The sequence below is a fragment of the Elephantulus edwardii genome, unplaced genomic scaffold, assembly GCF_000299155.1.
Source record: "Elephantulus edwardii isolate Elephantulus edwardi_28Jun2011 unplaced genomic scaffold, EleEdw1.0 scaffold00048, whole genome shotgun sequence".
NCBI classification, from domain to species: domain Eukaryota; kingdom Metazoa; phylum Chordata; class Mammalia; order Macroscelidea; family Macroscelididae; genus Elephantulus; species Elephantulus edwardii.
Window position 1 is genome coordinate 6,706,763 of NW_006399798.1, and position 15,641 is coordinate 6,722,403.

At 55.3% G+C, this 15,641-nt stretch overlaps 1 protein-coding gene across 1 annotated transcript in view; it reads left to right on the forward strand.

Moving 5' to 3' along the window:
- The first annotated feature begins 48 nt into the window (after positions 1 to 48).
- The window catches only part of HID1 (HID1 domain containing), a 23,676-nt gene continuing 8,083 nt past the window's right edge, over positions 49 to 15,641 (forward strand). The window contains exons 1-10 of the mRNA XM_006886224.1: positions 49 to 121; positions 7,068 to 7,217; positions 7,707 to 7,877; positions 8,270 to 8,383; positions 10,475 to 10,581; positions 10,808 to 10,924; positions 13,070 to 13,292; positions 13,442 to 13,498; positions 14,562 to 14,702; positions 14,790 to 14,880. Coding sequence (XP_006886286.1) covers positions 56 to 121; positions 7,068 to 7,217; positions 7,707 to 7,877; positions 8,270 to 8,383; positions 10,475 to 10,581; positions 10,808 to 10,924; positions 13,070 to 13,292; positions 13,442 to 13,498; positions 14,562 to 14,702; positions 14,790 to 14,880 — 1,237 coding nt within the window. The 5' untranslated portion in view covers positions 49 to 55. The remainder of the gene's footprint in view (positions 122 to 7,067; positions 7,218 to 7,706; positions 7,878 to 8,269; positions 8,384 to 10,474; positions 10,582 to 10,807; positions 10,925 to 13,069; positions 13,293 to 13,441; positions 13,499 to 14,561; positions 14,703 to 14,789; positions 14,881 to 15,641) is intronic.

Genomic DNA, 15,641 nt, shown 5'->3' on the forward strand with positions numbered 1-15,641 from the left:
CGCGCAGCCGGAGCCGGAGCCCGAGCGCCCGCTGGACCCGGGGGGCTGCGGCGACATGGGGTCGGCCGACTCCAAGCTGAACTTCCGGAAGGCGGTGATCCAGCTCACCACCAAGACGCAGGTGCGCCCCAGACCCCGGCCTCCCCCACACCTGCCGGGCTGGGGGCTGGGCTGGCCGGGGGTTGGTGTGCGCGCCCCGGCGGGGACGGGGGACTCGCCGGCCTGGGTGGGGGGGGGCAGTGGGGGTGACGCCGAGGCTAGGCCGGTGGGACAGCTAGCCTGGGCCCCGGGGCTCCGTCGCCCGCCCCCGGCCTCCTCTCCCGGGAACAGCCCCCTCCCCACGGTGGCTGCTGACACCTTAGGCTGACGTGTGCCTGTGCCCGAGCTGGCGACGCCGCTGCCCTGCCCACTGCGCTCCGGGCCCCGCATTTCCAGCCTCGCCCGCCCCCTCCATCTCTGCCCCGTGCCTGCGGGCGCTGGACGCACGGCCCCCGCTGACTCAATGCAAACAAAGCCGGGTCGGGGACACAGCTGGTGCGCGGCCGGTGATGCTCGGCGCCACGAAGGCCCAGGTCTTCCTGGGAAGGCGCAGAGCCGAGTGGCGGGCAGCGTGGCGGCTTGGCAAGTGGGGAGGCCTGACTCCCACTGGACCCAGCTTCCCATCTGGGCATTGCCTGCCCAAGAGGCTTCTCATCAAGGCCTGGTGGTGGCTCTGTGTTTGTCAACGTTCTCAGTTCTCTGGGTCATGGCTGGCTGTGGACCCCTCTGATTGTCCTTGGCCTTCTGGCCACCCCCTGCCTGCTGACCTGAGTGTGGGAGTGCCTATGAGTCCAGTCCACAAGTAACACTGCTCAGAGCTTCTTTGTCCCCAGGGGATTTGGACAGGCTGCCTCCCTTCCCTCCCCTCCCTTCTCTGTGTGACCCTTGAACCAGGCTGCTCTTCAGCCAGACACCTCACTTTCGAAGGAGGCAGGAACAGCTGCCATCTGGACCCTCCCTTGATGCAGCCACCCTTCCGGGGTTCTCTCTTGCTGGAGCAGTTAGAGTGGGATCCAGGGAGCCATGTCCTCACAGCCAGCTGGCCACATCCCTGGAGGCCAGGCTTCTGGTTCCCACCAGGTCAGGTGCCTGGCATTTCCCTGCCAGGAGGCCTTTGATAGACACCAGACCTTGTGTCTCCCGACCCATGACCATGGTTTGTGTTTAGTCCTGGCACTTGGTGTTCTTGGGATGGGGTTTTGAGGCCAGTGAGTGGCAGGAAGGGGGGCAAATGTGTCAGCCCCGCAACGTGGGGCCACAGGAGGGAGGGAGGGAGGGAGGCTCCTGTGTTTACCTACCTGGGAGGAAACACCTCGCTGGAGGGCTGTTGGCTCAGTAGCCAGGGTCCTCTGCCTGGCCTGCAGGACCAGCTCAGCTGGGACCCAGTGAACCTTGGGTGACTGCATTCTTACCTGTTCCATTCCTCTCCCCCATGCATGTTATTGCGATCTGGTTGGCTCAGTTTCCCCATAGAGGACAGTGGGTCAGTTTGAGACAGTGTAAGAGTCATAGGACTGGCCTGGGTCTGGTGGGAAGAGAGCCTGAGTTGCCTGCAGAGCCTTTCAGTGACTGAGGCCTGGGACCCCTGGGGTGGTGAACTGAAAGGGATGGCTTGAGGGTGAGGAGTGGGTCCCAGAGGTTGATAGAGTTCCCTGGATGCCCAGTCCTGGTGTCCACAGGGCATCTTAGGATAGTGCTGGGAAGATACTTTCACTGGGTGGCCTACAAGTAGGCCCTGCACCTCCCAGACTTCACTGTCTTCCTGCTCTGCTTCCTGTTTTCTTCCTGCCCCTTTGTCCAGCCCAGGCCTCGCCTGGTGCTGATCCTGAGGGCAGCTGCATCTGCGGAATTTCCTGACCCTTTCCCGGGGCAGGTGGGGCCCTTGGACTGGGGAACCTCTCTTAGACCTGTCTGTTTGGAGATTCTCTGATGTCTAAGAGGAGACCTGGGGGGTGGCGGTTTGCAGACGTATGCATGATACGTGCCTGTGAATGCACGGGTGACCCAGGATTCCCAGGACAGGTCACATATGCCCTTGGTCCACTACAGCACTGCTCCCGTTCATCCCCAGAGAGGCTCAAGGTGCAGCTGGCCTCCTGGGTCTGCAGGGGGATCTGGTCTGAGCTGGGTTAATGACATCTCGTTTCCTCTAGATGGACAATGCAGTCCTGCCCTCCTCCAGTGAAAACACTCTTTAAAGAAAGTGGCTCAGATTTTAGAAGCTTCATTGGGTTATGTAGAGCCCATCTGGGGAAACTGAGGCAGGAACTGAACTATGTCCATCCTATCAGAAGCCTCAGGGGGCCCCATAGCATCAGACTAATGTGGTCAGTCCATGGTCACCAAATCTAAGGGTTCGATCTGCAGCGAGACCAGGACAGGAGGCCCAAGGTGGGGATGGGGCGATGTCAGTCTCCACTCCTGAAGTTCAAGGCCAGCCTTCTAGCTGGCCTTTTCCTGGGTCTTTTCCTCTGTCTCCAGAGCAGGTTGCCTGGGCTTAGTTCCCAGTATCTTTCTCCTTGTTTGGAATTTAGTATCCAGGTGACATGCTAGGGTGAACAGGTCAGAAGTCATGCCACTTCATGCCATGGGGGAGATAGGGACAATGTCAGAGTTGGGGTGCTTCCCAGAGGCCCTTTCGGGAGATTCAAGAGTTTTTCTGGAATATTCTTCTCCAGCCTCCACTCAGCACTAGGCCAAGCTGGACCAACTGAGGTGTCCGGGCCCTAGACCTAAGTGCGTGTCAATGGGCCACCCTGGCTGAGGGCTAAGGGCCAGCAAACCCCGGCCCCAGGGGCCCTCCTCCAGCCCCTCCCCTAGCCAACTGGCTTTACCAGTTCTGGACTGAGCAGTCCTTTGTGCCAGCCTGTCCTGAGGGCTGTGACCCCGTGTTACCCCGGCAACCCACTGGAGTAGTGGAGGGGATGTCTGACCTCGAGGGGGCTGGCACCCCCAGCCCTGCATTTCGACAGTCCCACTGGTGTGAGTGAGGCCTTGCCCAACAACCAGGCTGCTGAGATCTCCACGACCAGCTTTAGCTGAACAAATACTGGCTGAATGTCTGCCATCTGCTTCAAATGCAAGGTCAAGGAAGATCAGCTCGTGACTGACGGTCCCTCGGGCAAGAATACAGGGACCCCTAGGCTCAGAGACAGTGGGGGACACCAGAGGAGAGGCTGGGATGCAGGCTTCTAGAGCAGAAGAGACTCATCAGTCCGGAGGGCTGGGAAGTAGCTTCTCAGAAGTGGCTTCGTTGTGTATGGTCAAGTTGGAGGGTCATAGCTGACCATCCAGCGAGATTTCAGAGGCAGTAAACCTCACAGGAGGAAATTGCCCATTTTTCTCCCCCACAGCAGCTAGGGGCCTGCCTTGGTGTTGACCGCACAGCTCCTTACCACTAGGCCACCAGAGCTCTAAGAGTTTTAGAGTTTTTAGAGGACGGATTTCTCTGCGAGGTGTATATCTTTTTTTCTGGTGTTAAGAGTGATAGCATTTAGTGCAGACTTGTAGCAGGACCTCAGCCTTTCTTGGTCCTAGGATTTGGTTGTAAGGTGATGTCAAGGCAACTACGATTCACGGCGACCCTACGAACGACAGATAGAAACCTTGACCTATCCTGCTCCGTTGTCCCCATCTCTGCCATGCTCAAGGCCATTGCTGCAGCCACTGGCAGTTCATCTCACTGAAGAACTTCTCTTCCACTGACCTTCTGCTTTTCCAAATGTGATGATGCCTTCTCCTAATAACCGACGCCACCTGACAGTTGGCCTGAGGTGTGTGAGGTGAAGTCTCACCACCCTTGCCTCCAAGGAGTATCCTGTTCACACTTCCTCCAAGACAGATTTCTTACTTTTCTTGGCAGTCCATAGGATATTCCATCCTCTTCACCAACACCACTGTTCAAAGGCATCAGTTCTTCCACCTTTCTTATTCATTGTCCGACTTTCAGTAGCAAGCAGTTGGAAATACCATGACTCAAGTCAGGCGCATCTTAGTTTTTAAACTGACTTCTTTGCTCTTTAGCACTTTTAAAAGGTCTTTTGTAGCAGATTTTTCCAGTGCAGCACTTTTGACTTCTTGAGTGCTGCTGCCAGAGATGTCGATTGTGGATCCAATAAAAGAAAATCCTTGACAACTTCAATCTTTTCTCCATCTATCAAGATGCTGCCTCTTGGTTCAGTTATGAGGATGTTTGTTTTCTTGATGTGGAGATTTGATCCATATTGAAGGCTGCAGTCTTTTAATGTCCTTAGTAAGTGCTTAAAAAGTCTTATTCACGTTACTTAAATAAGGTTATACTTTCTGCATGACTGCCTCCTGGGATTGGTGGACGATTTATCAACAATCTGCGTTATGCGGATGACACAACCCTGCTTGCTGAAACTGAGGAGGACCTGAAGCACCTGCTGCAGAGGGTCAAGGACTGCAGCCTGCAATATGGATTGAGGCTCAATGTCAAGAAGACAAAGATTCTCACCACTGGACCAATCGGCAGCATCAGGATGGATGGTGAAGAGATTGAGATTGTACACAGCTTTAGTTTGCTTGGCTCCATAGTCAACAGTCTTGGCACCAGCAGCCAGGAAATTAAAAGGCGCATTGCCATGGGAAAGTCTGCTCTTAGGGACCTCTCCAAAGTGCTGAAGAGCAGTGGTGTCTCTCTGGAGACTAAGGTGCGTCTGATACAGGCCATAGTCTTCGCAATCACCTGTTATGCATCAGAGAGTTGGACAATGACCAAGGAGGATAGAAGGAGAACTGATGCCTTTGAGCTGTGGTGCTGGAGAAGAGTACTGAGAATACCATGGATTGCTAGGAAAACAAATAGATTTGTCCTGGAGAGGGTTAAACCGGGTGGCTCCTTGGAGGCAAGGATTCTGAGGCTCCGTCTAACTTACTTCGGACATGTAGTGAGGAGAGACCGGTCCTTGGAGAGGGACATCATGCTTGGGAGGGTGGAGGGACGGCGCAGGAGAGGAAGGCCCTCTATGAGGTGGATTGATTCAGTGACTGGGATAATTGGGATGGGAGTGTCAGAGACAGTGCGATTGGCACAGGACAGAGCGGAGTTTAGGGCTGTTGTACATAGGGTCGCTATGAGTCGCAGGCGACTCGACGGCACATAACAACAAAACAACAACAACACTTTCTGCATAATGTAGGTTGTTGATGAATCTGCTTCCAATCTTGATGCCACATTCTTCTTCGTATATTCCAGCTTCTTGAATTATTTGCTCATGATACAGTGGGGGTTTTGTTTGTTTTTGGTTGTGGTTTGTTGTTTTTATTTTAGGATAGGGAAAAAGCAATCTGGGAAAACTTCCTGCAGGAGGTGATCTGTGGAGGGAACCTTAGAGGGACAGGCTTGCTGCAGGGAACGGAGGAGGGCCTTGAACATGGTGTTTCCTCAACAGATGAATGTTCAAAAGGAAGAAAGGGTAACATATGCTATTGCATAAAAATAGGAATAAAATGAAAAACCACTTAGAGAGGTAATTGCTGTTAATATTCTAGTTATTCCTTCATTCTTTTATTTGTAATTTAATGCAAAACTATGACCACCCTGCAGTTTGTTCACATCCTTCCTTTTTCTTATAGCATTATACTGTGAGCACTTCCCATCCGTGGTGTTCTTGAAGAGTCTTGATTCTAACGGCTCTGAGATTCTGTTTAGTGGATGTGCCGGAGCTTTTTACACATTCCCTAATCGTTGGCTATTTCGGGGGCTTCTAAGTTTTCACTGTGGCCTGCACGCCAGCAAACATCTTCATATCTTCCCATCTCTAAGTCTTTCCTTAGGGGAGGCTTCTGGAAATGGAATTTATGCATCAAGGGGCCTAAGAGTTTGTTAGATATTTTACCTTTGCAGTACCAAAAGGAAACGCATGGCACGGAGAAAGTCTGCGCTTAGGGACCTCTCCAAATTATTGAAGAGCAGTGATGTCAGTTTGAGGACTAAGGTGCATCTGATTCAGGCCGTGGTCTTTCTGATCGCTTGCTGTGCATCTGAGAGCGGGACAGTGAATAGGGATGACAGAAGAAGATGATGATGAAGAGAATGTGGAACATTCTCCTCCCATGCAATTTACTGCCTCTGAAAACTCAGCTGTGGGTTGTTTTCAACTCGATGGCACAGGACAAGACAAAATATGTACATGTGTATACACATGCATACATGTCTCTGGGCACATGTTTGTGCATACATGTGTGTGTCGAAGTCAGGCATAGCTGGCTGTGGGGCTGGGGTTTGGACTCGATCCAGAGGCAGGGAGGAGCCACCCAAGGTCTCTGTGTGAGGCAGCAAAGCTTGTGACACTGCGCTTTGTAGGAGGGGGGGATCCAGGGGCCGTGGTGAGCTTGCTGGTGCCTGCGCTGCCCCGCTGGCGGTGGGCTCTGAGAGGAGCAGGTGTGAGTTGGAGGCCCATGGCGGTTGGCCCACAGCACTGGACATCTGTTGAGTGTGCTGAGTGGGCGGAGTCTGGGGCTGTGTGTGTGGCAGGGAGGGGCCGTTCTGATGACTGAGATGGAGTGCCAGTTGGCTTGGTTTGAGTCACTGGGCACTGGCCTGGCAGCATGGCCTGAGGATGTGCCCAGCCGGAGGACGGTAATGTCTTAACCAGGATCACACAGTCACACAGCCTCGGGGACTGGCTTGGGCTCTGCCCACTGTATAATGCCCAGCTGTGCCCTGACCCTCCATACAGGCTGCCCCAGCCGGACTGTGGTCAGAGGTCATGGTGGCTGAGGATGACCCCTGTGGGATGGGTAGGGGATCCTAGATTCCATCATTCATTCATTAATTCACTAATTCATTCATTATTTTTGTGTATGTGTACCATCAAATCAGATCTGACGGGTACAGGAGGAGATTGTCCCTCCTTCCCCAGCAGAGCATCTGGTGGATTCGAACCGTGTGCCTCTGGGCCTAGATTCCATCTTGAGATCACTCCTGGGTACAAGTTGGGTAAACTGTGGGCCTGGTGACAAGGACTCATGTAACTCTGGGACACTGGGTCCTCACCCTCTAGCCCGTGGAAGCCACCGATGATGCGTTTTGGGACCAGTTCTGGGCAGACACGGCCACTTCGGTACAGGATGTCTTTGCACTGGTGCCAGCGGCAGAGATAAGGGCGGTGCGAGAGGAGTCGCCCTCCAACCTGGCCACTCTGTGCTACAAGGTGGGTGTCTGGTCTCTCCTGACCCTCCCAGCAGAGCTGTCTTCACCCTCCCCAGGGAAGCTGAGATGGCTTAGCACTGAGGTCAGAGAACAGGTATTTGCCTCAGGCCCCAGTGGTCCAGGCCCCACCAGCACTCCCCACCCAGCTCGGTGGGAGACAATCTCAGAAGCTTCCATGCCTGCAGGCTTCCTCAGAGCCAGACCCTGTGAGCACTTGCCATGCTTAGCCCAGTCGGCTCCTGGACGGCCCTAGGAGGCCACTACTGCCAATGTGGCCATTTTACAGATGAGAAAACTGAGGCTCACTTAGTTTTCTAAGCCCCAGGCTGGTGCTCTGGACTGCTCTCTTGCTCCATGTCCCTGGGCTCTCTGACCTGTTTCCCTCTTTGCCCCTCTCCTGTGTGGAGAGTTGAGCCTTTGGGGCCCCGCCGTGGTGGTCCTTGCAGCCTGGGTACCCGCTCTGACCCCTGCGCCCTGGCCCGCCCTGCAGGCCGTGGAGAAGCTGGTGCAGGGAGCTGAGAGCGGCTGCCGCTCCGAGAAGGAGAAGCAGATCGTGCTGAACTGCAGCCGCCTCCTCACCCGTGTGCTGCCCTACATCTTTGAGGACCCGGACTGGAGGGGCTTCTTCTGGTCCACCGTGCCCGGGGCCGGGCGAGGAGGGGTCAGTGGGCCTGCTGGGTTGGGGTGGAGTGGGCAGGTTGCTGAGGGCTGGGGGGCCAAAGTGGTCTCTCTAGCCATCGTCATCTCTGCCACAGTCTGTGCCATCCAGCCTGGAGGAGGCAGCATGTGGAGGGAATCACCCACAGGAGTGGCTGGACATAGGGGGTGGGCAGGGCACCGGGCTATGCAATCTCTCCCTACCCACCCTTCCCCAACTCCCATCCTGCCTTATGTCCGGACACCTGGCCCAGGAGTGACTTCCCTTGGGCATCACTGGGAGGTTGGGGTAACCAAGTGTCCACTTCCCCCTCTTCCATCATTCCTCTGCCCGGACCCAGTCTGCAGTGGCCACCTGCCCCTGAGAGACCTCTCACGGGGTGCTGTGTCTCACAGGGAGAGGAGGATGACGAGAACGCGCGGCCCCTGGCCGAGTCCCTGCTGCTGGCCATTGCCGACCTGCTCTTCTGCCCTGACTTCACCGTTCAGAGCCATCGCAGGAACACAGTGGTGAGTCTGCCCGCCCCTCCACCTGGCCCAGGGGTGCCCTGATGCTGGGCGGGGACGGCATCAGCTGAAGCTCTTGGGCAAGGTGCTGTGGGCAGGGGCTTTTCACGGAGAGCTGGGCTGCCTGGCACGCATGGCCCCAGAGGAGGGGCAGTGGGCACACCACTGGAGAGGTGCCAGCTGTGCCCAGCCCTGCCCCCAGCCTGTGGCAGCTGGGCACAGGCACCCATTGTCTCGTCTGCCCGTGGTGGGTGGCGGGGGGGTGAGGCTTGGACCAATGAAGCCCTTCCCATGGTCTCCATGGACTTGGCCTTGTGCATTCTCTGCTTCCCACCCCCCATGTGCCAGCTGAGGCCCCCAGCCCTGCCCACTCCTGCTTCTAATCTCCTTGTCTCACGCTGGACTGAGCAAGTGAAAGAACCAGTCAGTGTAAGAAGGGGGGAAGTGAGCTTTCGGGGGCCCTAAAATCCCAGCGGCTTAGTGGTAAGGAGTAGTGCTGCCACCTCAGAAGCTCGAGGTTGGAATCCCCCAGCTGCTCTGGAGGAGAAAGATGGACAGTCTCCTCCCGTGCATGTCGTTGATGTGGGCACGGTGGAGTCAGAACTGACCCACAGCTGACCGTCCAGTGGTTTGTCATGCAGTTTACAGCCTCTGAAAAGCTGCTGCAGGTCAGCTATGGGTCAGTTCCCAGTCACCAGTACCTAACAACAAGCACCCCCATTTCTCTCTGTACATTCAGACCATTTGGGTCTCTTTTGTTTTTAAATTTTTTAAGGTTTGTTTTTTAAAAAATTTTATTATTTTTTGTGCATGTACCATCAAATCGGATCTGACTGGTACAGGAGGAGATTTTTCCTCCTTCTGCAGCAGAGCATCTGGTGGATTCGAACCACATACGTTTCGGATTGTAGTACAGCTTCTTGCCACTAGGCCACCAGAGCTCCCCAGGTCTCCTTTTTTTTTTTTATAATATATTTTCTATTATTAATTTTAATGAGCATTTACAGAGACTTTGGATTTCCATTCATTCATTGTTGCACTTTTCTCCCTTCCCACCCATCCCAACCAGTAAACTCTTCTTTTCGAAAAGTAAAAGAAAAATTATTTCATTGTTATACAGTCCCTCCCCCCAAGTCCACTCCACTATGCAGCCTTCATTCTGGACTCCTGTCATGACAATAATATCTAATCATATATCGCTTTTAAACAATTCTATCCCTCATCTGTTTCAATACAGTATATATAATTTATCCCATCTTTCTCCCACCAGTTCTGATGTCAGTCCCTTTTTACAACACTGGCACTAAGCAGTATTTGTCCTTTTGTGACTGAGATATTTCACTCAGCATAATGTCCTCCAGGGTCACCCATTTTGTATATTTCATAAGTTCTTTGTTTTTCAGTGCAGCATAGTATTCTGTTGTGTGAACATACCACGGCTTCTCTATCCATTCGTTTGTTGATGAGCAGTTGGGTTGTTTCCAGTTCTTTGCTATTGTGAACAAAGCCGCAATAAACATGGGTGTGCATATATCTGTTTGGGTGGCAGTTATGGTCTCTTCGGGGTGTATTCCCAGTAGTGGAATTGCTGGGTCAAATGATATTTCTATTTGCAACTTTTTGAGAAAGCGTCTTCCTTAGTGGTTGCACCATTTTACACTCCCACCAACAGTGAATAAGGGTTCCAGTTTCTGCGCAGCCTCGCCAGCATTTGATGTTTGCTGCTCTGTTAAATTTTGCTTTTCTGACTGGGGTGAGATGATGTCTCATAGTTGTTTTGACATTTGGGTCTCTTGAGGAGCCTGTGCGAGGAGCTCTGGGGCTGTAGTTCGTAGGAAGTGGTGCTGCCCAGCTGAACTCAGCCCCTTTTGTGGCTTCACGGGGAAAAGATGGGTAATCTCCTCTCATGTGATTTGCAGCCACAGGAAGTCCACTGGAGGGTGAGCTCTGGGTCGGTTCTGACTGAATAGTGATGAGTTTGTTCTAGGACGCTGTGAGGGCCCTCTCGCCAGGGGCTGTGGGAGGCCTGTGGGGTCAGACTGTCCCGTGAGGAGGTTCCTTCTGAGCGTAAGCCTGCCTCTGCCCCTGTGGCAGGACTCAGCGGAGGACATGCACTCCCTGGACAGCTGTGAATACATCTGGGAGGCTGGCGTGGGCTTCGCACACTCCCCACAGCCCAGCTACGTCCACGACATGAACCGGTGAGCCCCCAGCTGGCAGCACTGACTTGGGGTGAGCACTCCCCCAAGCAGGGGCCCTGGACAGCTGTGCCCCGGGGACACCCATCCCCCTTGCGACCCTGTCTCAGCCTCACGGGGTCCACCGGGGCCTGGGCTGGGATGCCGGCCAGGGGACAGCCTCCTCCTTGAAGGAAGCGGTCACCCTCCATAGTGAAGCCCTCTGCCCTTCCCTTAACCCCCTGCCAAGGACGGAGCTGCTGAAGCTACTGCTGACCTGCTTCTCCGAGGCCATGTACCTGCCCCCTGCTCCGGACAGTGGCAGCACCAACCCGTGGGTGCAGTTCTTTTGTTCCACGGAGAACAGGTGAGGAATTGTCGCTGCCTTTTTTCCTTCTTGTTGCAACCAGAGCTGAGACCCATGCCAGCCTGTGAGTCTGCGGTGTGGGCCATGCTGTCCCCTGGTGGTGACGAACCGTAATGTCAAAGCCTCACCAGCCCACGGGAAGGGATCCGTGCTTGTTCCCCAGAGAGGTGATCCAGCCGAATGTGGAAATTATCAAACCGTGTCACTGTTACCACGTGTAGGCACCTAACAACGTAGCAACAACAACCATCTCACAAGCCTTTTGGGGACACGCCCCCCCTTCCCTAGGGTGGATTAGGAGTTGTGTGACCCGTGTTTGGGTCTTCTGTCTGCGGTAAGGCTGTCCAGGAAAAGCACAGCAAACAGTTAGAGTCTCTGAGTGCTGTGGTGACGGTGCGCAGTCAAATCAACACGGGAGGTTACCCATCTTCCTCCTGTGGAGCGGCTGGTGGATTCAAACAGCCCGCCTTTGGCTCTACAGCACAACTCCTTACTCACTAGGCCACAAAGGAAACAGGTGAAAATTAACATAAGTCCACTTTGCTACAGAATTGTGCTGCCAACACGTAGGTATGTGGTTCAAATCCCCAGCTGCTCCGTGGGCGAAAGATGGGCAGTCTCCTCTCTCTGTCTGAAAATCTGCTGGAGGGTCAGCTATGGGTCATTTCCGACTCCCCCCCACAACATATAATGTATGAAATGACTGAGATAATTTACGGTCTTTTTTTTTTTTTTTTGGTGGAGATGCCGGGGATCAAAGTTTACATTCTTTTTTAATACTAAGCACCATTTGCATTTACAGCGCATCTCAGTTTGGATTCATTATATTTCATGTGTTTACTAGCAGGAGTGGCATCCACTTCCTAAACAACATGCCTTCGGACGCTCTGTGAACAAGTGGCCAAAGGGCAGCCTAGATGCTGACTGGAGGATAGAATTTTTTTTTTAAAAGATTTTATTATTTTTGTGCATGTACTATCGAATTGGATCCAGCTGGCACAGGAGGAGAGTGCCCCTCCTTCTCCAGCAGAGCATCTGGTGGATTTGAACCGCATATCTCTGGGATTGTAGTGCAGCTTCCTACCACTAGGCCACCAGAGCTCCCTGACTGGGGTATAATGAATAACCCCAAGGAGAGGGGAGCCCAGCCCACCTGGGGTTCTCTCAGGCTAAGGGGACAGATATCAAAACATGGACATGTCACACAAGCCATGTGGCTGGATCGAGTCCATGGAACCCTAGCTGTACCCAGGACTGTGCTGACCACACGGGGGTCAGTGTGCCCATGAATGAATGCCTCCCTTCTTCCTTCCAGACCCCCACCACCCGCTTCATCCTTCAGGTTTTGTTGGTTTCATTCCTGCCTGATTTGTTTCCCTCCGGAAAAAAAAGGCCCTAGGAGACCCCCACCCCTCAGCCACCATCACGAGCAGGACCCCGTTTTCTGTTACTCCAGCCTTCTCAAGCACTGCCACCGTGTCCTGGGTCCCTTTACCACCCCTTTAACCTCGCTGAGTCTCAGTTCCCGCGTCTGTAAGATGAGGAGCTTGAACTCTGACATCCTACGAATCTCTGAGTCTGCTTGTGCCTGGGGGTTGGGTGACTGAAGGTGCACAATGTGCCTGGGAGGCCTTGAGTGGTGCGAATTAGTTAACTCATTCAGCTCCTAACCCCAGAGGGTTAGCAGTTCAAGCACACTCAGAGGTGTCTCGGAAGAAAGGCCTGGCAGTCTGCTTCTGAAGAGCACCCGTGGGAGAAAGACCCTTCAGAGCACCGTTCTCCTCTGACTCAGAGTCGCCCGGAGCGCTCCATCGCGCGTGTGCTCTGCGGCCTCTTCTCTTGAACTCACGGGACAGCATGGCCTCCTGAGAACCTAAGAGGTGTGGATGTGGACTCTGACAGGAGCCTGCATGCGTGGCCACGCCATTCTCGGGGATGAACCCCCTCCGTCCTGTCCAGCCTGCAGCCCAGACGTGGGCGTGGACGAGGAGGGAGCTTTCACACTCAGGACGGGGCAGACTCATGGTCCTGTTCCGGCCCGGGGTCCTTGCTCAATGAGGAGGCAGCCCGGCTGGCACTCCATGGTCCAGGGTGGATGGGGGGACCCTGTAGCACCCCTGCATCCCACCCTCTCTCCCACCACAGACATGCCCTGCCCCTCTTCACATCTCTCCTCAACACCGTGTGTGCCTACGACCCTGTGGGCTACGGGATCCCCTACAACCACCTGCTCTTCTCCGACTACCGGGAGCCCCTGGTGGAGGAGGCCGCTCAGGTGCTCATTGTCACCTTGGACCACGACAGCGCCACCAGCGCCAGCCCCACCGTGGACGGCACCACCACGGGCACTGCCATGGACGACGCTGATGTAAGGACCCCTGGCAGGCGGTGCGGGTGGCTCCCCTTCAGCCCCTCGTGGTGTACTGGGGGGCTCGGCTGCAGCCACACCTGGCTGGGACAGGTGGCCATGAGGGAGGGATGAGGGTACCCCTGACCACGGGCCTCTACTCCCTGCAGCCACCAGGGCCTGAAAACTTGTTTGTGAACTACCTTTCCCGTATCCACCGTGAGGAGGTGAGTCCGGAGATCGGGTCCTGCTCAGGTGGGTCATGGGAGGGGATTGAAGGTGGTGTGGTGGGGAGAAAGGTGGGAACGTGATCCCACATAACAGAACCGATGTTCTCCGTGGACACAGCCCGCCCAGGTGAAATGGTGACGGCCAGGCGGCGGGGGCTTCAGCATGCAGAAAAGTCCTGTTGGCCTCAATGGTCTTGGAGTAGCTGGAAGGCTGCCTGGAGGCAGTGGCTCTGAGATCAAGTTGCAGAGGTGTCAAGGAAGTAACAGTTCAGTGAAAGCCCAGCCGATCCGAGTTCTGGTCCCCTTGGGACAGTTTTAGCCAGCGGGCTTTGGGGAAGTTCGGAAGCATCTAGAATCCTACTTTCTGCAGCTGGGAAATGGGGGACATAATGAGAAGGGGGGGGGAGTGTGGAGTAGGGGGATCCATTGTTGTCCTGTCACTTTCATCTCTTGGGGACCCTCCCTTGAGTTTCTGAGGCTGGAAATCATTATGAGAAGACATTTCCCATTCTTCCGACCACGGGGCTGCTGATGGATTCAAACTGCCAATCTTTTGAGTAGCAGCCTGATTTGTTACTGTCTAGTCACCAGAAAGGAGCTCTGGTGCATTCTGTGCTGTGCCACTAACCTGAAGGCCAGCAGTTCAAATCCACCAGCCGCTCTGCAGGAAAAAGACGGGCAGTCTCCTGGAAAGGTTTTAGCCTTGGAAACTCGATGGAGGGTCGGGATGAGCTGGAGCCAGCCAGGCGGCTGTGAGTTTTGAGCCACCTGAGCTCCTTCTGCGCACAGTAGGTGCTCAATAAATGCCACAGTGAGGTGGGGAGGGGTACTTCAGAGAGGAGCCTGGAGAATGGCGCATGCCCACAAGGGGCCCAGGTGAGGACAGACCTGATTCAGGTTCAGCTTGTGTGTATATCAGGGGTCAGGCCCCAGGAGTCTTACCTGGGTGGACAGCCTGGGGCCAGGAGACTTGTGGTCTGCCCAGGGGGCCTCCAGGGCCTGTGCAGGGGGTACCTGGGGGCCTGGGCTGGAAGCTCCCCTCTTTCTGTCCCTCCTTCAGGACTTTCAGTTCGTCCTCAAGGGCATGGCCCGGCTGCTCTCCAACCCGCTGCTCCAGACCTACCTGCCCAACTCCACCAAGAAGATCCAGTTCCACCAGGAGCTGCTGGTTCTCTTCTGGAAGCTCTGTGACTTCAACAAGGTGGGTGGGCCTGGGGTCTCCTCAGAGGAGGGTCTGCCGGCTGCCCCTGGAGGGCAGTCCACCCCTGACCCCTCCCCGTCCCTCCAGAAATTCCTCTTCTTCGTGCTCAAGAGCAGTGATGTGCTGGACATCCTGGTCCCCATCCTCTTCTTCCTCAATGACGCCCGAGCCGATCAGTGTGAGATGGGGGCGTGCGTGGGCCCCTGGGGGCTCCCCTTGGGGGGGGGGCGGAGGGCGGGCCGCTCTGTGCTGCTCCCCAGGGGTTCAGCCTCTCTTCTACCTGACTGTGCATGGTAACTCCTCCCTACCCTGCACAGCGAACCCCTCCTCATGGTGACCCCTCTGCTGTGTGGTGACCCCTCCTCTCTGTGGGACTCCCACACTGCATGGTGACTTCCCATGTGGTGACCCCTCTTCTGTGTGGGATCCCTTTCCCCCCACTGCACGATGACCCCCCTGATGGTGTCCCCCCAAACTGCACGATGACCCCCCCTCATGGTGACCCCCCCCACTGCATGGTGACCTCCCACGTGGTGACCCCTCCTCTGTGTGGTGACCCCCACACTGCATGGTGACCTCCCACATGGACCCCCGTCATGGTGACCTCCCATGTGGTGACCCCTCTTCTGTGTGGGACCCCTTTCCCCACACTGCATGATGACCCCTCTGATGGTGACCCCTCCGGCACACTGCATGGTGACTTCCCACATGAACCCCCGTTATGGTGACCCCTCCCCCACACTGCATGGTGACCTCCCACGTGGTGACCCCTCACACTCCATGGTGACCTCCCACGTGGTGACCCTCCCCCCACTCTATGGTGACCTCCCACGTGGTGACCCCTCCCCCACACTGCATGGTGACCTCCCACGTGGTGACCCCTCACACTGCATGGTGACCTCCCACGTGGTGACCCTCCCCCACACTGCATGGTGACCT